The sequence below is a fragment of the Rhinolophus sinicus genome, chromosome 18, assembly GCF_057876585.1.
Source record: "Rhinolophus sinicus isolate RSI-liver-muscle chromosome 18, RSI-T2T, whole genome shotgun sequence".
In the NCBI taxonomy this organism is placed as follows: domain Eukaryota; kingdom Metazoa; phylum Chordata; class Mammalia; order Chiroptera; family Rhinolophidae; genus Rhinolophus; species Rhinolophus sinicus.
The window spans coordinates 14,510,858-14,534,689 of record NC_142518.1 but is presented as its reverse complement, the minus strand read 5'-3'; the positions used below and the strand labels follow the sequence as shown (position 1 = coordinate 14,534,689).

Genomic DNA, 23,832 nt, shown 5'->3' with positions numbered 1-23,832 from the left:
TACGAGACTATATATTCTGCAAAGCAACCCAATTCTTGATATAGTATGTGAACACCATTTTGTTCTATTTAAAAAACCCTAACTCTATACATAGGCACAGCCTTTTTCTATGTGCACTGTTACTCCTCAAATTACTTCCCTTATTTGGAATATCCTTCATTTTCTTCCTGAAAATAGGTACATCTTCTCTTTCAAATCCTTTTAAAACTTTTTATTAAAAACCTTCCCACATTAACATTAACTGGCCTGGTCTTGTCAAAAAATACTTGAGCACTCACCCTGTGGTGGGCACTGAGCTGGTCTCCAGGATGGGTCAGAAAGGCCCAAGATTGGCTAGATCCGGGGGAGACAGATCATGTAGCATGCAAGAGCCACATGATGTAATGGGACCCAGAGACAAGCAACAGAGGGGCTGTGGCAGCACTTGCAAAGGCTACTTATCTCCATGAAGTCCAGGAGTTTCCTGATGTCCCAGAGTGTTGCTAGTGTCCACTCTCAAGACAAGACACCAAGTACCCCACATTCTAAGGTCAAGGCGTTTTCACAAGTTAGGAACAGCCACCTAAGGGCTTGCTGAGGATCACCAGTTCAGGTCTACCCTAGCCCCCAAGTCTGCATAAGATAGCTAAAAGTGGGAGATGTTGGAGGCCTTTTTGGTCAGTGCAGTGTTCAGACAGAGAGGCGAGTTTCTCTCCTCTGTGTGTGTTGAAGCCAAGAGAATGACTTGTACATGAGTGTTGGCAGGAAAGGTGGACTGATATTTCATCTCTGGACTTGTCAATCAGCCCCTGGCTTCCATGAACAAGAGCAAAGAGAACAGGCAAAAGGTGACAGACACGGCTAAAAAAGGAGCTGGCAGTAGACCTGCTTGCTTACCCACCATTGGGGTGGGAAGGAATTCAGAGGTGCCTGTGGGTTGAGTGGATGCCTTGGAAGGTAGCTGGGCTAGAGCCATGTTGCTGGTCTCCTCCATCAAAGGGGTGCCCTGCAGACAGAGGCTTAAGGGGTACACTGTTTTTGTGGAGGTAAGGGGTGGGAGTGAATGTGGTCCAGGTGAAGACTGGTCTCCTAGGGCAGGAAAGAATGCAGCAGGGAAGGCCCACACTGGTCCTCTGAAGGACCCATATACCGTGTTTCCCCGAAAATAAGACCTAGCCGGACCATCAGCTCTAATGTGTCTTTTGGAGCAAACATTAATATAAGACTCAGTCTTATATTATGTTGTATTATATAAGACCGGGTCTTATATTATAGTAAAATAAGACCAGGTCTAATATTGATTTTTGCTCCAAAAGACGCATTAGAGCTGATGGTCCGGCTAGGTCTTATTTTCGGGGAAACACGGTATATGCTCTTTGAGACTCAGCTTGAGAGGAGCCTGCTCAAATGGGCATCTGTTGTTGGCCTACCAGTGTTGGCAAGAGAAGCAGGGAAAACCAAAGAAGAGGAATGTCACCTTAATCAGTAAAGAGAAGAAACATCTGCTGTTTTCTTTTGCCTTTCCTCTGCCCTAACATGTGAATAAGTTAGTCTCTACAACAGGGAGGAAAGGAATGTGTAGAAAGAGACTATGCACCAGCCTCGGCTCCAAGCCTGACCTGGGGGTAGAGGAATCAGATGAGTTTTAAATTGACCTTGAGACTGAAATTTGAGAGTGAAGAGGACTAAATGTTTAAGCTGAATGGAAACTGTTCTGATAATCAAAAGTGACTGGCCAAGATGTTTTTAAGGAGAAAGGGGAGGTAGTAATTGGACAAAACCCAAACAGACAAATTGAGACTCCTCAACAAACCAGCTCCATCTGTTTAAAGGGATAGGGAGGGCTTCTCATTGGAAGTGGAACCTTATGACATGTTAGTGCTGCTTATTGGTAATTCTGGGTTTTGTCACTCGTGGCATCTAGAAAGGTTTTACGTTTCTGTCCCTTTGATGCTAGGCAGGGCCTTGGCCTGGTGACTGTTCTGCCAGTGGGTTGTGAACACAAGTGACATGTGTCATTTCTAGGCCAGAGCAAACCGTGGTTGGGGTGAGACCCAGCTTTCCTTTCCCCCGCTACAGTGACAGTGGAAGCCCATGCTGACAGGGAGGTACAGTCCTGAGCCCGCCCAAGGAGGAGGGCTGCCCTGGGGAATGGGCTAGGCCTGCAAAGGACTTTGTGTGAAACAGAAACAACCCTTGCTGTTTTAAACTACTGAAATGGGAAGTTTGTCACTGCAGCAAGACTTAACTTATACTGGCTGATCCACAAGTTCATTGAGCCCCAAAAGTCAGCTGCTGGAAGGAATGGGAAAAGTGTTGCAAGCAGTGGGAGCAGTATGCGAGAAGTCTAGGAGGTGAGAAAGAGAATGGTACATTCCGTGACCTGAGGGAAGTACAGAAAGCTAACTGATGGTGGGGGTGGGTGATTTGGAGAGATGAGGCACCAGGAACCAGATCATGAAGGATCTAATCAGCCATCTTAAGAGTTTGGGCAATTTTTAGATGATGATTTCTGTAAGAGCCAGGCTACAATTTATCCTCCCCAATGAACCCACTGTGGAGTTAAATGTGGGACAAAGAGGCAGCAAATGCTGTAGATGTTTTGCTCTCAAATTGACACCTAACATCCAGTTTTTTCATAGGTAAAATTTGACTCCCCTTACTAATTCTTTTTAAGGGCTCAAGGACAGGTATCAGAGATATTTGCAAATTGGACATTAATTTGAAAGATTCAGTGGTTGGCCCACTAATAGAGAGTTCATGGACATTTACCAAATGAATGAAAGCATGAATAAATAGAGAGCTGTTTTAATACAGCCACTAAGCTGAATGCATCTCTTGGTTTCACAAATACAAATGAAGAAACCTCCATTATTTGGATTTTGATTAATGCCTCCAACACTGTGCTTATTAAAGCACAGCCTACATGCTATATACATGCTCTAGTAATTCATGCAGTTCATAAGAGATTAATAAACTAGATCATATCAATGTCACCATAATTTTGCATAATTCTATTGAAGAACAAGATAGCTTCTTCTCACTAGAGTTGATATTCATAATTTCATCAGATTCCATACACTGTTGACCTTCACAGCCTGGTTTGTGAAATTACCTCATCCTCCAAACAAATATTAATGAGCAGTCTTTATCCCCTGAACCTGGAAGTATTGCTCAAACCCACAAAAGCTAAAAATAGAGAATCGGCCTTTTAAGTACCGTGAGCACCAGATGCAGGAAGAGAAAAAACATTAGACCCACAGCTGAGAAATTTTATATACATTTAAAAATAAAAACTGGAAAGGAGAAAATGTCAAAAGAGTGATTACACAAAGTTCCACTATGCAAGTTATTTATGATGCTTCCTCTAAAGCTCCTGACCCTGGAATCAATTTCTAAGTCAACTGGAAACCAATCTCATCCCAGTGCAGCCCATACGTTCTCATTCAGAACCAGCTGGTATCTTTCCAGCGTTCTCCAGTCATCCTCCTGTGGATGATGTTTCTGGATGTGGAAAAGGGAAGAAGGGAATTGTTCCTTCTCATTTGCCTTTTGCCCAGGACAGTTTTGTTTTTTTTAAAAATAGATTTTACTGGGGAATATTGGGGAACAGTGTGTTTCTCCAGGGCCCATCAGCTCTAAGTCGCTGTCCTTCAATCTGGTTGTGGAGGGTGCAGCTCAGCTCCAAGTCCAGTCATGTTTTCAATCTTTAGTTGCAGGGGGAGCAAGCCCACCATCCCATGTGGGAATTGAACTGGCAACCTTGCTGTTGAGAGCCCACGCGCTAACCAACTGAGCCATCTGGCCACCCCTCCAGCAGCTCAGCGGCAGCTTGTTGCCTTCAGTCTAGCTGTGGAGGGCGCAGCTTACTGGCCCATGTGGGAATCGAACCAGCAACCCTGTTGTTCAGAGCTCGCACTCTAACTAACTGAGCCATCCGGCCGCCCCAGGACAGTTTTTAAGAGACACTTAGCCCCATGGTCCAAACCAATTACCATACCAATTCTTTATGATTTTTTTCTTTCTTTTTTTTTAATTTAAATTTTATCATGGAAAAATTTAAAACACGTACCAGACAGGATAGCATAACGAACTCCCCCACACCCAACCCCTCAGCTTTACCATTACCAACTCATGGCTGATCTTATTGTATCTATATACCCATCCACATCTCCTCTCCCATAAACTTTTGAAGTAAATGTCACTTAATTTGTAAATATTTCAGAATGTAGAAGGTTCTTATCTTTGGATAAGAAATTCTCCACTCTTCCTCCCAATTCTCTCAGATGGTGACAACAGCAAGTTACCTGGTAATGCTATTTAAGGAGACTGCTTTTTACAGGCTGCTCTGAGGCATGTATCTAGTCACACTATGTGTCCTATGTCAAGGACTATATTCTTACTTGCAGGCCAGAAAAAGATGACCCACATGCATCATTCAAGCAGCCTCAGCCCTCTTCTTATCCATGGCAGAATCATCAGGGACCCAAATGCTTTTCATCAACTAAGTTTTTGCTTATTTTTCCCCCTAGGTATATTTGTGCTATTGATTTTTTGTTTAATCCACTGTAGTCCGAGAACTTACTCTGTATGATTTCAGTCCTTGATTTATTGTGACCAGTTTATGCCCTGGAATATTGGTCTATTTTGGTTAATGTCCATGAGATTTCCACAGCTGTTCTACAAATGACTTAGGTCATGTTAGTCAATAGTGTACAGGTTTCTCCTGCTCTCTGAAAGTAGAGCATTCCTATGAAATCTTTTGTAAGCTGAAATGGTGTAAAATGAAGATGCAATTACCATTAATTTATATGGAATTTTTTGAGCATTCCTCGACCCCCCAAATAACCTACCACACAACACGTAAAACCTAAAATAACACTAATGTAGAGTAAAAGCAGGACCGATATGATAATACACAGCATGTATAAAGTAGAAATGATGTATGTATAGTGTAGTTTCACTCACCAGAATAGGGAAGCAAGCAAACTGGAAGGCTGAGAGGTGGTGATGAAGGTGTGTTAGGCTGAGTCACCGCAGGTTGGCGTCGTGGGAGGTGCCGGGGACTGGGGTGTAGGAGAGAAAGAAAGAGGGTCAACTATTAACATCTCGTCGTCATCTGAATCCATCAGGGCAGGCAGGTCACTAACGTCTACACTTTCTTCTATGCCTGCCTGCCTCAATGTCCAAGGTCAACATTCAGAGTCTGCTGTGGCTGCTGTGGCTGCTGTGAAAGGCTTGAAATATAACAGTGGGCTTCAGTGCTTAGCCTCATATATGTTTCTATCATACAATTCTTTGTAGGCACTCAATACATCCTGCAAACCTGCCTTAAACCTAAGTGCTCTTTCAAAATTAAAGTCATACTTTTCTGCAATCATTGCAGCACTGTCAATTGTAGTGAAAATCTCACAAAAATATTTTACATTCAGTTCCTGGATGACTTTATCCATCAATCCACTTAAGTAACAGACTTTCCATTTTATCCATTACTGGATGCTGACCAAAAGACCACTTGGCTACTAGCAGAACCAACAGTAACTTCGGCAGCTTTTGAGATTCGTTCTCTCTGTGTAAATAGTATGAATGGTGGTCCCAGGCAAGTTCAACACACATACAATGCCTTTATTTTGTTCACCATGAAACGTTTAATTATGTCTAGTTTTACGCTGACTATAACACCCTTACAAGTTCTCTTAGGCTTTTCTGATACCTTAGGACACATCTTGCTAACAGAGGCACGCACTAAATCGAGATGAGGCACAGACACTCACAGACACAGTTCAAAGTGATGGTGGCTGGGTGCTGAGATGCTGAGTGTGGTTCCTGGAGAAGAAGCTTGGTGGTAGGGCCGCTCTTGCTGCTGGGGTGCACATTGCTTCTGTAATGGTTTGCTGCAAAACAAACGCGGAACATTATTTTCACTTTTCACCTTTTTTTTGGTAAAAGCAAAAATCCTATTCAGATTTCAGTTAGTGAAAACAGGTAGTAACATAGGTCTTTTGTAAAAGCAAGGGGCATAAAGTGAAGTTTTGAAAAGCAGGGGATACCTGTATTTAAGTTTTTTATATTTCTACTAGTTTTTTTTACTGCTTGTTCTAGCAATTGAGATTTTAAAATTTGTGCAACAAAGATTATTGATCTATCTCTACTTTAATTGTCAAGTTTTCCTTTATATATTTTGAAGCTATGTTTCTAGGGGTGCATTCACATTTAGGATCATTATGCTTTCCTGTTGATTCTTTTATCATTATGGATCATCCTCTTCATCTCTAGTAATAATTCTTTCCTTAATGTCTACTTGTCTGGCATTCATACACCTAGAATTTTGTTTTCAGTATATTTTCCCCATCTTTTTAAAATTTTTCTGTGCCCTGATATTTAAGGTTCATTTTTCATAAATAGCAGATAACTGGGTATTGGATTTTTCATCCAGTTTGCCTTTGTCTTTTCACTGGAGTGTTTAGTCCATTTACATTTAATATAATTATTATACAGTTGGGTTTAAGTCTACCCAATTACCTCTATCCCCAGTCTCCCTCGCTGCATCAGAACTCAGAGAAAGGCCTGTTGTGAAAACTGGTGGGGAAAACTGGCTGTATGTTTGAGGTTCCTCTTGGTTCCAATCAGTGGTACCAACTCACACAACTGTAAGGTTTCCTTTCTTTCCTTTTACCCCACAATGTCTCCGCATACAGAAAGCCTGATCCTCAGTCCTTGTTCACACTTGGCAAACGCCCCCCGGGGAGGAGAGCAGTTACTGATTTTTGTTCACCTAGAAATGGTTCTTCCCTCTATGGAATTTTATTTAAGAAAAAGAAAAACGGAACAAAGAATAAGTGAAATGTGGGACAAGGTGAAATAGTCAAAACTCCCCTATGTCCTATATGGATATATAGGATATTGACTATAAACAATTCACTAATTGTTTAACATCTTGCCACATTTGCTTAATCTTTGCTCTCCCCCAAACACACAGATATTTTGCTTTCTTTTTATAGACAGTGAAGCAATGATGAAGTTGCAGACATCGTGGCACATTACCTGTAAATGCCTCAGCATGAATTTCCTAAAAACAGACATCCTCCTATGTGCCCACAAGACCATTGCCACACCCAAGAAATTTAATGTTGCTACAGTAATGTTATCTAATATACATTTCGTATTCAAACTTCTTTAATTGTTCCTGAAATATTATTTGTATCTTTTTAAAAAATCTAAGATCAAATATAAGATCACAAATTGCATGTGGCTATCATGTTTTTTTTAGTTTCCTTTAATCTAGAAAAACCTCTCCATCTTTATTCATCTTTTATGACCATTGACATTTTGGATTTGTCTAATTATTTCCTCACTATTAGATACAGGTTAAACATTTTGGCAAGAATTCTACCTAAGTGATACTGAGTCCTTCCCACTGCACCTTATCAGGAGGCATATGGTATCAGTTTGCCCTAGAGGTGCTAAGTTTGATCATTTGCTTAAAGTGGGGTCCGCCATATCTCTCTAGTATAAAGATATCTTTTCCTGTTTGAAATTAATAAGTAATCTATGAGGTGATACTTGAGATTATAAGAACATTTTGTTAACCCAGCAACCTTTCACTCATTGGTTTTAGTGTCCACTGATGACTTTTGCCTGAAGCAATTATTACATTGTTGGTTGTAAAAGGGTGATTGCTTTTGAATTCTCTCATTCATTGTGTATGTCTAAGTTGACATTCCTTTGTAAAGAAGAGCTTTCCCTCCTCCCACCTTTACATATAGTATCATTGTGGACTCACTGATTGCCTTTTATTATAATCCACTACTATCATTACTCATTTGTGATCAAATTATCCCAAATTTGGCCAGTGGGAGTCCCTTCCAGCCAGCCCCTGTGTCCTTCTGAGGTGTCCCATCGTTCTTTGAGCACTTCCTTGCTTTCTGCATCCCAGGATGCTCCAGGCTCACCTTGGACCTTCCCTGCTACTTCTCCAAGGAGGGTGGTGGACTTCATGATAGTGCCCAGCAGTCAGTGGTGACCAGATGTCCAGGCTCAGGGATAGCACTAATGGTGTTTGTGTGCTTCCAGAACTGGGGTGTGATTTGGGGTATCTTTCCTGGCTGCAGAGCCTCGCAAGCCTTATTTGGTGGCCCTACTGGGGATTTTATGAGACACCCGATACCATTTAATCATTCCTTATGCATTTAAATGAGCCAGAGTGTCTGTTGCTTGCAGCCAAGAACTTTGATTGATACAAGCACCAAATGATTCACATAATAAACCTGAACTCTGTTCTCTGGGTGGCAATAGATAATCCAGAGCCTGTGTAAAACTGTGATGTGATAATGGCTCACAAGAGCAGAATTGATAAAAATGAATTTAATAGCACTTTTCAGTTCCATGGTACTTTAAGCATCATCTTTAATACCCTGACGTGTTTGAGAGGTGTATTATTTTCCTCATTGGAAAGATGGAAATTTGAAGTAAATGTTATAAGAACATGTATCAGAACTGAACTGTTTGAGGCTAAAAGGTGCACTGAAAACTCAAGTAAAAAAATAGGAAAATATACCTAAATAAAATTTTTTGGAAGTCACATCAAGAAGCCAAATCAACAAGACCATCCCGATGTTACTATCAAAAACTAGAACTATCTTAATTGCCCTTGACTGGTCATTTATCTGTAGAGAGTTTGACATTGAATTCATGAAGCTACTTCAGCGATAGTTAAAAGGACTGTACTGAGAACATAGTAAGAAAAGTCTGGAGTAAACAGAAACAGGATGTGAATTACTGAGATAGAATGTTCATTTTAAATAGCAGTGGTTTGCCACAGCCCATTGAATTAAAAATCTGATCTACATTAAGTTCACTGTCTCTTTGTAAACTCCCCATAACTACTCTTGACATTCTCACATGCTTTGTCTTGGCTCAGTGATTCTCCATGTGGGTGAACTGCCTGAGGTGGTATGTATTAGTATATGCTAGCCCAAGTGTATTAGTTATCACTTGCTATATAGCAAATTACCTCATGTCTTAGTGGCTTAAAAGAACACACATTTATGGTCTTATATTTTCTGTGGGTCAGGAGTCTGGGCACGGCTTAGTTGGATCCTCTGCTTCATGGCCTTTCACGAGGCTGCCATCAAGGTGTTGGTGGTCCAGGGTTTCCAGTGTCATCTGGATGTTTGACAGGGGTGGGACCTGTTTACGAGCTCACTCTGGCTGTTGGCAGCATTGTGTTCCCTGCTGGCTGTTGGCTGAGGCTGCTCTCAGCTTCTCTCACATGGCCGCTTGCGCCATCTAAATGTGCAAACTGAGAAGTCAATAGATAAGAATCCGTTAGCAAGACAGAAATCATAATCGTTTGTAATCTAATCCTGAAAGTGACATCCCACCACCTATGCCATTTTTTGTTGTTGTTGTTTTTTGGTTAGAAGCAAATCAGAGGTCCCACCCACACTCAAGGTGAGAGGACTGCACAAAGGGATACACACCAGGAGGCGGGATCATTGGGGGCCATCTTAGAAAGCAGGCTACCACACCAAGGGCGGTTCTGAATGGTGTATCAGGGACAGTCCTTCAAAAATGGGCTTTTCACAGTGAGATGGAAAACAAATCTTGAGCTTACTGTGACCCACAGTACCTCTGAATCATTCTTCCTTGACTTTCTAAAAAGTGAATGCTTTGGGGAAACTGTGACTGCTGAACATTTTTGTTGTTTTTGAGGATATTTTTTAAATTGGGGAATATTGGGGAACAGTGTGTTTCTCCAGGGCCCATCAGCTCCAAGTCATTGTCCTCCAATCTAGTTGTGGAGGGCGCAGGTCAGCTCCAAGTCCAGTCGCCGTTTTCAATCTTAGTTGCATGGGGCGCAGCCCACCATCCCATGCGGGAATTGAACCATCAACCTTGTTGAGAGCTTGCGCTCTAACCAACTGAGCCATCCGGCAGCCCAGAGGACAGATATTTCTTAAAACTTACATTTAAATAAATCAATCATCATTAAAAAAAGATATTAGTTTAGGGACTAAATTTTATTCATCCCAGGATCATTGGGCAGGAAGACGGAGGAAGGACAGAGGGATGTCTGTTAGTTTTTGCTGTGTGTAAATATAAAATATTCATCATCTTAAAAGTACTGTTACTGGGTGGCTGGTTAGCTCAGTTGGTTAGAGCGTGGTGCTAATAACACCAAGGTTGCCGGTTCGACCCCTGCATGGGCCACTGTGAGCTGCGCCCTCCTTACAAAAAAAAAAGTACTGTTACTGATTCTCCTGGACTCCTTCCCAGCATTCCACCACTCCATGCTGTGTTTCCTATTTGCATATTTTCCTATTACCTAGCACTTACCTACATTTTCCCATGAAGGGTTTTGTACCTCACCCGGAATCGCTTTTATTAGGTAAATTGCTTGCTTTTACCCTTTAAAATATTCCACACATTTTTCCTAAGTTGTGTTTTTCTTCTCTTTTATTATGCTATTTCTCTTTAAAGAGACAAGCCCAATGGCTGTGAGTTATGAAACGTGCCAGAAAGAAAGGAGGCTTTATCTGGACGGATGCTTTATCCGGTTGGTTGAGAAGCGTAAGATACTGGGGGAAGACGGCAGGGAACTAAGCTCCCCTCCTCCTAAGGGAATTGTCCCCACTCTGGCACTAGCACGTGAGGGGCCAGAGGTAGTGGTGTTGAGAGGGGTGGAGAAGGTGGGAAGCACGGGATGAGGCAGGAGCACCAGGAACCCCAAATACCCCTCCTAGGAGCAGTTCAGGAAGGGTCAGTTGCAAGACTTCATAGGTCAGCCGTCACAGGGTAGGATGAGAAACCTCTAAACTGCCAATGAGGAAAAAAATAATACAGCCATGAACACTGGAAAGTGAGGAAAGAGAGGAGTGAGGTGGTGTGAAAGTACAGCATCCTCATGGTTCATTGCAGGGAGACAATGCTGTCTAAAATTGGCAAAAGGTAGTTAAAAAATTCCAACACCAGCCACTTAATAATAGTTTAGTCTTTTTCTTAAACTCAGGAGTCTCTTAGGAAATAATACCTGTGAAGAAGTATCGATTAGGAATTCTTTAGTTTCACTTCTATTTATCTTTTTCTGTGATAGTCAAGTTAAAAGTAACATTTTAATTAAAATAGCATTTAATTGTTTTATTATTTTAATTAAGAAACAGCATTTTCTTAAAAGCCTACCTATCTGCATCTGTCTATCGATTTACTTCTCTATCTTTTGCATGAGCCTAGGTCATTGTCTGGAACGCTCCTAATGTCAGTGGTAACTGCTTCTGGATGGTGTTTTGTGGGTGACAGTCAACGTCCTGAATGTTGTACTTTTTGAAAATACTTGAATTCTTCAAAATAAGCATGCATTATGTTGACAAAAGGAAGCTAATTTTTCTTTAGGAAAAAAACATAAGAAAGACAGAAAGAGAGAAGGAAGGAAGGAGAAAAGGAAGGAGGGAGGGAAAGAGGAAGGGAGGGAGGGAGGGAGGGAGGGAGGGAGGGAGGGAGGGAGGAAGGGAGGGAAGGAGGGAGAGACAGAGGCAACTCTGGAGGCAAACATGCCAAGATACTAACAATTTATTCTCTATGTGTAAATGTGGACAATTTTAATTTTCTCCTTTATACTTTCTCGTTCTTTTGTTTTTTGTTTTTAGATTTTCAAAACCAGTTTTTTGTGTGTTGCCAAGGACACGGAAGGTTTTGGTCTCTTTTACTCCCAAATGACATTGTGAAGAGCAGGACCACTATTAAGAGAGGGGCTGTAAAATGTTTTTACTTTGCAAAATAATCTTCATAATGAAAGGCTGGAATGAGCCCACGGCACAGCCTCCTTTAAATTACTCGTGCAAAATCCTGAGGGAATCTATGGGTAAGTTTTATAGGACAGAGATGTCAATAAGTAACTGCTCATGTGTTGCTTCCCCATGGTGAATCACACACTGGGTATGTGGCTCACTCAGTATGCTTCCCCTGGCAAGGGGGTGGCCACCTGGGGTGCTAACCCGGAGAGGCTCCCAGGATTTGACCATATTGACTTAGAACCAGTCATCCGGACAGGCTTCTATTTACCTGTGAAAATGCACTGGCCTTAAGTTTTATTTGGTTGGTGCAAAAATAATTGCGGTTTTTGCAATTATTTTTAACCTTTTAAACCGAAATTACTTTTGCACCAACCTAACAGATTTACCCTTTGAGGCTTCTACCTACAAAACTTGAAGATGTTCAGATGTAAGCCTTGTGTAAATTTTACTCCTCTTATAAAAACTAAGTAAATGTCAACTTAGAAGTTTCTGTATTGTAACATTTTCTTTGGAGAAATGTTAAGCTTATCATAAAAGGGATTCTTGTGAGAAGAAAAGACCCAACTCTGTACTTTTTTTGGAAGGTCACTGTGACCTCTGAGAACTGTGAGGGGAATTTTGTCTTCAGTAGATTTTGGGGCGTAACAATTGAGAACGAACCCCTTAAGCATATTTCCAGTTTAACACATCACTTCACAATGGAAGAGTAAATCAGTTAAAAAGTACATACAATGCATCAAACAAATGGAAAATTATTTTGTAAGAGTCCAAGACTCAAACCAAAGAAACAGTAGATTCATGATGGCAGATTATGGGATGACTAAATGGCCAAAATAGTTTGGAAATCTCCAATATTGCCAGGAGAGGCCACCAAGGAGCTGGGGTGAGTCTCGGAAGCCATCACTGGAGTCACCAATCAGAATGTTGGAGTCTCCTGTCGGGCAACAGAGGATGTGAAGTTGCTTTTAGCTTGCAATGGAAGGGAAGACTTCAGACAGGCTGTCCTTTGGCCAAGGCCTTGTGGGAAATCTTTGGTTTCCATATAATGGGTGATGAGTTCCCAAAGTAAAAGAATCGCTCTTATTTCCTATGTAGCAGAGGAAACCTGTTGTGGCATTCCAAACAGCTAGCAGTCTTGAGAGACTCGGTCTCAGGTCGACATGCATCAAAAACCAGTGATGCAAGACCCATGTGGGTGGCTCTGGGGGCCAATTTGCTCCCCACTTGCAGGAGCTTAGGGACAATCTGGCTCAGTTGGTCTATTGAGCTCAAAGAAAGGACAGGCTGATACCAGCTACTGGGTCTGGAGGCTTCCCTTTCTAACAAGGCCTCTCGTTCACTCAGGAAGCTTCCACTATTATGTCTCCTGTCCCTAGAACTCCAGTATGTGGGGCATCACAGGGAGGGAAGCGTCCTTTCTATGGGAACACTGACCATGGTAAGCACTGGGATCATGCGAGTTCGGGGTGGAGGGGCTCTGCACGGGCTTTACTACTCCTCTTTGATACCTTTCCCTCAATAAACACTGTACTTTCTTTTTTCAATCTCACCATGTGTCACTAGTGGTGTGTGTCCTGACAATGGTCAGAAAACTTGATTTTTATTTCTAGAGGTTCATCTCATGGATACATTTATTCATGCCACGAAGCAAATGGTGCTTATCCAAGTGTGCAGCAATGTTCCACGTTCCCATCTAAAAGAGCTTGCTTAAATTTACAGCCAGACTGACATTTCATCTGATGTGTAATCCAAGTAAAGTTGGTTAATGGTGACCACGAGCAGCTGTAGGAGTTGAAGCTTTCAAAGCTTTATTTCTTTTATCAGCACATCCCCAGGCTAGATGTTCACAGTATAATTAGCTAAGTTTTCCAAAAGTCTAGTCAAAGAAATTGTCCCCAAATCTTATAACTACATTTTAAATCTTTCTGAATTGTTGCAGTAATGTAAAGGCAAGATTCTTTGTTATTGGTTATATTTTTAATATAATTACCATTTTCTCCCCAATATAACAGCAACACTTTTGTCATTGTAGAGAATTTGGTATATGTAGAAAAGCACAAAGAGAAAAAACACCCCTGTAATACTCCCCTAGATATAACCACTCTCTTCATTTTAATGTATATCCTTCCAGTCTTTTTTCCCCCTAGCTTTCCTAGTGTGTGCAGATTTAATTAGAATAATACTATACTTGCTTTTTTGTAGCCTGATTGTTTCATTTGACAATAATGTATTATGGGCATTTGTCAATGTCATTAAATATTCTTCTAAAATAATTTTAAAGGTGGCCTAGTAGTCTACCATTTGGATCTTTCTTGAATTTCACATGTTTGAAAAAATGCTTACAAATAATACGATAATAAACATCCTTCTATGTAAATCACATATACTCAACTGATTATTTCCTTGGATTAAATTCCTAGATATAGAATTGGAGGTTAACGGGTATGAATAAGTCTGAGGCAACCCAATTATTTCCCCCTTGTAGATGCTTTCTGTTGTCTTCCTGGATACTTGCCTTTCCCCCTTTATTTCAAACTTCCAAAGCTTAAAAAGAGAATATGCTTCAGTGTTGAATGTTTTATATCATATTTCCCCAGAATGAAATATAAACTTTCAATCAGCAAATTTTTTTATTCCTTTATTTCGGGGAGGTTTCCTTGTATTATAATGATAAGCACACCTTCTTTCATCAGTGGGCTTCTCTATTTCAGGGACATCAGTTACCCTTATATTGGATTGTAATTGTCTGTCTTCCACATATCTTCACTTCTTTTTAATTGTCTTCATCTCTTATCCTTTCATCTATATTCCTGTGAATATCCTGAGTATTTCTCTATAGGCATAATTAGATTTTAGCTGATAGCTCTTCAAATGTTGAAAATATAAGACAAATATCTATAGTCCAATGCAAATTAAAAATACAGATAAAAACAAAATTACCTAGTTCGCCCAGTTATGATTACTGATAATATTCTGGCTCATACTCTTATATTTGCATATTCAAGTGCTTATATATGTGCCTACCTTTAAAATCTTTCTAATCTAGGAATTCTATTCATGGACTATCCTACAGAACTAAACACACAGCAATTCAAGGAGGTTTGGTACAATGATATTCCCTGAAGCTTAATTTATATGAGTGAAGGCATGGAAGTAATCTGAATCTACTAAAAGAGGATTTGTTAAACTTTGCTATATTCAGATAAATAATAATACACAAACATTAGAAAGGGTATGTATATCTATGTATATACATTTACTTGGGACTATCCCCATAACGTATGATTAAGTGAAAATTCTGGCTTCAAAACAGCACATGTGGTGTAATGTCATCTATACAAAATTACTTATTCTAAATCCATGTGAATATGAATATGCTCCATTCAGTAACTACCGGTAGTAGTGGTGGTTATTACTGAATGGAAGGACTTCAGATATTTTTGCTTTCTTTATGATTTCTGTTTTGGTCAAAATTTTGAAATTTCTGTATGTTTGAAAAGAGATGGGGAAATTAACACACAGTTTACTTAAGAAGTAACGTATCTTAGAAAAACGCTAACAGTATTTATTATATATTATAACGCAATGAATCAATTGAAAGAAATGTAGTTCCATGGCCGTGGGGACAGGAAGAAGGCTGATCTCCTGCACAATCCTTCGTCTGAACACTGACACAGAGTGTCATGACCAGCTCATCATGGCTTTGGGTGCACCTTCACAGGCTTCTATGATGTACTCTGTTTACAACGTCAACTTGTAAAACTATTCACTGTGTATTGCCTATTAAGCATGTATACTACACAAACTCATTCCCCAAGGGTTTGTGGCTAAAAGAAGTATTTTGCAAAATTCCTTTGTGCTGTTTATTTTAATCCGAGGACATGATTGCAAGGATAGCCTCACTTGTTGCTGTCTTTTTTGTTCCAGCACTTCCTGACACATTACAGAATCCTACTCCAGGGGGCTCTGGAAAGCTGAGGTCCAGGCTCTACTCTGCCCCTAAGTAACTGTGAGTGCCTTTGAGCAAGTGTTATGAGGGGGTCCTGGGTAAAATCCCATCACAGGGCATGAACCTACTGTTCCCTCCCCTGTAGTGAGTTTTTCCTTTCTAAAGGAGCATAAGTTACTAATGAATGGTGGCTTAATTAGTTAATATATTGTACCAATCAATCCTTGCTGTTAAATACCATATTCAAGGGGCGCTCTGTGCTTTTCTGGAAGATGTTTGCATATTTACACTGAGAAACAATGAACAATATGTTTCATTCAATGAACAAATGAATGAAAGTCATTTTTCTAGGACCATGTATATCTCCCTAATACATTTAGGGAGGATATCTATCTATGTTTATTATTTATAATGTACCAAGTGCTGTTATGAATCAACACACTCCTCACCACTGTCTTATTTACTTCTAGGATGAGAATGCTGAAACTGAGACACCACATAAGTTGTCCCACGTTACATAAGCGGCTTGAGAATGGCAGGGCAAGGATTTGAACCTGGGCATGCTGGCGCCAGAGCCCACCCTTTTAACACTGTACTAAATGTCACTAAATGTATCTCTTTCTACAGGTAAAAGCACAAAGGGGTGAATTAATGATGGAACCAACTGGTTGCTAGGCTCAGGAATAAGAACGATCAATGAGGGAGATAGGGACAGATTAAGGTGAGAAAGAAAGAGCAGAACAGGTCCATGCAGTCATTTTAAGTCTTATTTGGACAGGAGTGTGCCCAGAGCTTGCCATCCTTCAGTAACATTGATCTACAATGTCCACCTGAAGGGTGGGGTTTGGGAGATGCCGGCTGACCACTGCCCTAGTGGGTGGACAGAGAAGGAATGAAACTGAGTGTGTTCCAACCTCCCTCACAGCACCTGTCAACCTGGCCCTGTGATTCACCTATTTACTGAGCTTTGGGCATCAAGCAACATTTTTGGGTCACCAGTGCTTAGTCATACAGCCCTTAAGGACAAGTCTGCTCACTGCTTAATGGGTAACAGGTCTACTCAGCATTTGGTGTCAAGTAGTATCGGGGTAAAATGTGTCTGATTCTCATATCATCAATAGCTGGCACTGTTGTGCGATTATTTCTATAGGATAAAGTCCATGAATGGAATTCCTAGATTAGAAAGAACGCAGTTTTTAAAGATATATATATATATATATATATATATATATATATATATATATATATATATATATATATGGACTTGAATTTGCAAATGTAGGTCTGGAAGAGTAGGAGCCAGAATATTATCATTCCTAGACTTCATATGGAACTTAAGGGACCCTGAATAGGCAAAACAATCTTGAAAAAGAAGAACTAAGCTGGAGGACTCACACGTCCTGACTCTAAAACTTACTACAAAGCTACAGTAATCAAAACAGTGTGGTCCTAGTATAAAGACAGATATACAGTAGTACCTCGGTTTTCAAACGTCTCCATTGACGAACATTTCAGTTTATGAACACCGTAAATTTTATGGATCTATGGTATCATTAGTAGTAAAATGCATGCTAAATTTGCAGTTTTAGGGGTTGATTTTAAAGGTCTGGAATGGATTAATTCACTTTGCATTACTTTCTATGGGGAAACCACACCTCGGTTTTCGAATGTTTCAGAACTCAAATGGACTTCTGGAATGGATTACGTTCGAAAATCGAGGTACCACTGTATAGGCAATTGGAATGGAATAGAGACCCCAGAAATAAACCCTTGCATGTATGGTCAAATGACTTTTAACCAGGGTGCCGAAGCCATTCAATGGGGAATGGACAGTATTGTCAACAAATAGTACTGGGGAAACTGGATATTCATATGCAGAAGAATGAAATTGGACCCTTACCACATATCATATACAAAAATTAACGCAAAATGAATCGAACATCTAAATGTAAGAGCTAAAACTGTAAAACTTTTAGAATAAAACATAGGGAAATATCTTTACGACTTTACATTTGGCAATGATTTCTTGGATATGACACCAAATTTATAAGCAACAAAAGAAAAAAAAACAGATAAATTAGACTTCATCAAAATCAAACCCTGTGGCATCAAATGACACTATAAACAGAGTAAAAAGCAACCTACAGAAAATAAGAGAATATTTGCTAATCACATATCTGATACGGGATTAATATCCAAAAATATAAAGTACTCCTACAGCTTAACAACAAAAAACTAAAAAACTGAATTCAAAAAAGGAACAAGGAAATGACATCATAAAAATGGCGACGTGATGTGAGCCTGTTGAAATCTCCCCTGGAATTTACAACAAACTGAACAACTATATCTCTACAAAGGACTCCCTGAGCAGCAGACAGGAAAGACTAAGAGGCTCACTACTGAATTCACCTAAAGGTGGGCAAATTGCACGAGTCGGGGAGGAGGGAAGGGAGAAGGGTGGAGACAGAGCCGCGCAGGCGCAGGACACAGACCTAGCTCAGTGCTCTGAGCTCGCCGTATCCTGGAACTACCACAGTTGCAGGAGAGGGAAGAACTCGGACTGCTAGGGCTCCGCTTATGGCCCACAGGGCTGAGGGGGCAGCATATAACACGGTGTCGTGCGGGGCGGCCTGCAGGGTCTCTGCTCCCGCTCCCCATACAAGAACGCAGGATATGGTGAGGCCAAAAAGGAACACCCACGGAGCCATAGGTAGGGGAGTCATACCACTACCGTCTCACTGGAGGCTGGGTTCACTGGACGTGCGACCTGCTGTCCGTTTTCTCTGCAACTGACCGACGACTCTCCTCCACTCTCCTCGGCTCTCCTCGGCTCTCCTTCGTAGCCGCAGCAGTTATATTAGTGGCCAATGGCTCAATGGCTACAGCTGATGGCCATCTACTACCCGAGCCAGCACCCCTCCACGTGAGGCCGAGAGCCTGTAAACTACTTTCTGGGGCTCTGCCCCCACACACGGTTGAACCCAACGCTCACGGCAGAGACCTCGGAGCAAAGACTGGGGGAAGAAGGCTGAAAACGGTGGTTTAAGCCCTCACTGTTGCAGAGAACGGAAGCCTTAGGCACTGAGACTAGCCGGCCCCTCCCGACCTTCCCAGAGCTCGGCCCGCCCCCACCTGCCCAGTGATAGAAGCAGAACAGTAACAGTGTCAGATCAAAAGAACAGAATATTTGCAGTTCTGAGAACTGTGGTCTGCAGACACAGATTCACAGCCCAACTAGTTCCGGCAAAGGGGAGGGAGCTGTGGAAGCAGGACCAGCTGTGGTGGTGGTCGCCCACATTGCTCTGGGCCACCTCTCACATCTCACCCCGCCCCTGACCCCACCTATCTGGGCGGATCCCTGCAGGAGAAAACAGAACTGCTGAAGCACACGGGCTCTGAATCTGGTGCAGGAAGAGCTTTGGAACTTCAGAAACTCTCCACATTTCCCCACAGAGGTGGCGCTGTATGACCCAGGTGAAATGTTCACAGAGGAGAAGCCCACCTTCCTGGGAATCCCCCCATTGTGTGAGAAGCTGGAATAGTGCAGAGAAAACATAACACTGCACTGTGAGAGAGAATAAAAGGCTGCAGTCAAAGAGAAAATAAAAATTCTACAAACACCTACTAGAAAACAAAAGAAAGATCTCTTTCCATCAACCTGTTGCAGAACCCACTCCTGTAGATGTCTAGGAAGAGAAATAATAAATCAGTAATTGCCATGTATAACCAAGGCAACAAGACAGCTCAGAAAGAAAATGAAAAGTCACCAGAAAATGAACTTAAAGATATGGAAATATGTGACTTAAATGACAGAGAATTCAAGATCGCAGTTTTTTAAAAACTCATTGAGTTGCAAGAAAACACAGACAGGCAGGTTAATGAACTCAGAAACACAATCAAAGAACAAAATGAATGTTTTACTAAAGAGATTGAAATTGTAAAAAAGAACCAAGTAGAATTTCTGGAGATTAAGAACTCAGTAAAAGAAATGAAGAATGAAATAGCCAGTTTAGGTAGTCGAGTTGACCAGATGGAGGAAAGAATCAGTGACATTGAAGATAGAAATCTGAAAATGGCACAGATGGAAGAAGAAAGACTTGAGAGTTAAAAAAAATGAAAGAACTCTATAAGAACTTTCTGACTCCATCAGAAAGAGCAATATAAGTATAATGGGCATACCAGAAGGAGAAGAAAGGGGGAAGGGAACAGAGAGTATATTCAAACAAATAGTTGATGAGAACTTCCCAAACTTGTGGAAAGAACTGGATCCTCGAACCCGAGAAGCAAACAGAACACCTAATTACCTCAACCCTAACAGGCCTTCTCCACGGCACATTGTATTGAAGCTGTCAAAAATCAATGACAATAAAGAACCCTCAAGGCAGCCAGGGAAAAGAAGACAGTAACCTACAAAGGAAAGCCCATTAGAATATCATCAGATTTTTCAGCAGAAACTCTACAAGCCAGGAGGGAGTGGACCCAAATATTCAAACTATTGAAGAGAGAAATTATGAGCCAAAAATAATATATCCAGCAAAGATATCCTTTAGATACGAAGGAGGAATAAAGACCTTTCCAGACCTACAGAATCTGAGGGAATTTTCTAACACACGACCTGCACTACAAGAAATACTGAAGGAGGCCATTCGACCAGCATCAATAGGGATAATTTGTGGCAACCAAAATATAAAAGGCGGGAGAGTAAAGGCCTGAACCGGAATATGGGAATGCTGAAGAAAACGGAATACTCTAAATATCAAACTTTCTTTTACATAAACTTAATGGTAACCACTCAAAAACAAAATCCAGAATAGAAATATATAACATAATCAAAGAAGAAACAGGGGGAAAAATAATAGAAAACCACCACACAGAAATAATAGACAACAACAAAAAGGCAAAGAAACAATGGAGACAGAGTCTTACCAGAAAACTAAAGATAGAATGATAGGAAATCCTCACATATCAATAATCACCCTAAGTGTAAATGGACTGAACTCACCAATAAAAAGGCACACAGTAGCAGATTGGATCAAAAAACTAAACCCAACCATATGCTGCCTCCAAGAGACACAGATCAGCTACAAGGACAAGCATAGACTCAAAGTGAAAGGGTGGAAATTGACACTCAATGCAAATGGTATCCAGAGAAAATCAGGTGTAACCATACTGATAACAGATGAAACAGACTTCAGGATAAAAAAGGTAACAAGAAACAAAGATGGACATTTCATAATGATAAAGGGGACTGACTATATAACAAGAAGACATAACAGTCATCTATACTTATGCCCCCTATCAGGGAGCACCAAAATATACCAAGCAACTAGTAACAGAACTAAAGGGAGAAATTGACCAAAACATAATTATCGTAGGGGACCTAAATACATCATTGACAGCTACGGAAAGATCATCCAAACAGAAAATACATAAAGAGGGCTTGCCCAGTGGCTCAGGTGGTTGGAACTCTGTGCTCCTAATGCCGAAGGCTGCCGGTTCAATTCCCACATGGGCCACTGAGCTTTCAACCACAAGGTTGCCAGTTTGACTTCTCAAATCCCGCAAGGGATGGTGGGACTGCCCCCTGAAACTAAAGATTGAACATGGCACCTTGAGCTCAGCTGCCACTGAGCTCCCGGATGGCTCAGTTGGTTGTAACGCATCCTCTCAACCACAAGCTTGCTGGTTCGACTCCTCCACTCCCTCCAAGGGATGGTGGGCTGCGCCCCCTGCAAGTAACAACAACAACTAGATTTGGAGCTGAGCTGCGCCCTCCACAACCACGATTGAAAGGACAACAACTTTACTTGGAAAAACTCTTGGAAGTACACACTGTTCCCAAATAAAGTTCTATTCCCCTTCCCATGAAAAAAAAATCTTAAAAAAAAGAGAATAAATGAAGAAATAGCATCTCTAAATGACATATTAAATGAAATGAACATAATCGTCATTTATAGAGCACTGCATCCTAAAACATCAGACTACACATTTTTTTCTAGTGTACATGGAACATTTTCAGGGATTGACCATATATTGGCACATAAATTAGCCTCAGCAAATTTAAGAAGATTGAAATCATACCAAGCATATTCTCTTGTCAAAAGGCTTTGAAATAGGATATGAACAGCAAAAAGAGGCAGGAAAAAACACAAATACATGGAGATTAAACAACATACGTTTAAAGAACGACTGGGTCAAAGAAGAAATCAGAGGAGAGATCAAAAGATACATAGAAACAAATGACAATGAAAATACATCCTACCAAAATTTTGGGGATGCAGCGAAAGCAGTTTTAAGAGGGAAATTTATCTCATTACAGGCCTATCTCAAGAAACAAGAAAAATCCCAAATAAATAACCTCATGTTACAGCTTAAAGAACTAGAAAAAGAAGAACAAGTGAAACCCAAGGTCAGCAGAAGAAAGGAAATAATAAAAATCAGAGAACTAAATGAAACAGAGAACAGAAAGACAATAGAAAAAATTAACGTGACAAAGAGCTGGTTCTTTGAAAAGATTAACAAAATTGACAAACCCTTGGCTAGACTCACTAACATAAAAAGAGAAAAGACACTAATAAAGAAAATCAGAAATGAAAGAGGGGAAGTTACCACGGATGCCACAGAAATACAAAGGATCACCCAAGAATACTATGAAGGACTATATACCACCAACTTCTATAACTCAGAAGAAATGGACAAGTTCTTAGAAACGTATAGCCTTCCTAGGCTGAGCCATGAAGAATTAGAAAATCTAAACAGACCGATCACCTGAATTAATGAAATTGAATCAGTCATCCAAAACCTTCCCAAAACCAAAAGTCCGGGACCAGATGGCTTCACTAGTGAATTCTACCAAACCTTCAAAGAGGTTCTAATACCAATCCTGGTCAAACTCTTCCAAAAAATTGAAGAGACACTACTCCCTAACTCATTTTATGAGGCCAACATTACCCTGATACCAAAACCTGGTAAGGACAACACAAAAAAAGAAAACTACAGACCAATATCTCTGATGAATACAGATGCAAAGATCCTAAATAAAATTCTAGCAAATCGAATACAAAAATACTTTAAAAAGATTATTCATCACGACCAAGTGGGGTTCATCCCCGGGGCACAAGGATGGTTCAACATACACAAATCCATCAATGTGACACATCGCATAAAAAAAATAAAGGACAAAAATCATATGATTATATCAATTGATGCAGAAAAAGCATTTGATAACATACAACATCCATTTATGATTAAAAGGCTTAATAAAATAGGTATAGAAGGAAAATACCTTAACATAATAAAGGCCATCTATTACAAGCCCTCAGCTAATCTCATAATTAATGGTGAAAAACTGAATCCCTTTGCTCTACGTTCAGGAACACGACAGGGCTGTCCCCTATCACCTCTGCTTTTCAACATAGTGTTGGAAGTCCTCGCCAGAGCAATCGGGCAAGAGAAAGAAATAAAAAGCATCCAAATTGGGAATGAAGAAGTTAAATTGTCACTCTTTGCAGATGACATGATGCTATATATAGAAAACCCTCAAGACTCCACCAAAAAGCTATTAGAAACAATCAATGAATACAGTAAAGTTGCCGGCTACAAAATCAACATACTAAAGTCCATTGCATTCCTATAAACTAACAATGAAATCTCAGAAAAAGAAATGAAAAAAACAATTCCTTTTGCAATTGCAGCAAAAAGAATAAAATACTTAGAAATAAACTTAACTAAGGATGTGAAAGACACTATATGCTGAAAACTATAAGACATTTTTCAAAGAAATTGAAGAAGACACAAAGAAATGGAAAGACATTCCGTGCTCATGGATTGGAAGAATCCACATAGTTAAAATGGCCATATTACCCAAAGCAATATACAGATTTAATGCAATCCCCATCAAACCCCGAAGGCTTTTTTGAAAGAAATAGAAGAAAAAAATCATCAGATTTGTATGGAACTACAAAAGACCCCGAACAGCCAATGCAATCCTAAGAGAAAAGAACAATGCTGGAGGTATCACACTCCCTGATTTTAGCTTGTACTACAGGGCAACAATAATCAAAACAGCATGGTATTGGCAGAAAAACAGACACATAGACCAATGGAATAGAA

The 23,832-nt window shown here is 40.5% G+C and overlaps 1 protein-coding gene across 1 annotated transcript in view; it reads right to left on the bottom strand.

Moving 5' to 3' along the window:
• LOC148754556 (uncharacterized) overlaps positions 1 to 23,832 on the bottom strand; it is an 86,174-nt gene that overhangs the window by 48,922 nt on the left and 13,420 nt on the right. Inside the window, exons 2-4 of the mRNA XM_088794807.1 lie at positions 8,993 to 9,280; positions 5,754 to 5,873; positions 4,948 to 5,045 (exon numbers count right to left, since the gene is read on the bottom strand). Of these exons, the coding sequence (XP_088650933.1) occupies positions 4,948 to 5,045; positions 5,754 to 5,873; positions 8,993 to 8,997 (223 nt within the window). The 5' untranslated portion in view covers positions 8,998 to 9,280. The remainder of the gene's footprint in view (positions 1 to 4,947; positions 5,046 to 5,753; positions 5,874 to 8,992; positions 9,281 to 23,832) is intronic.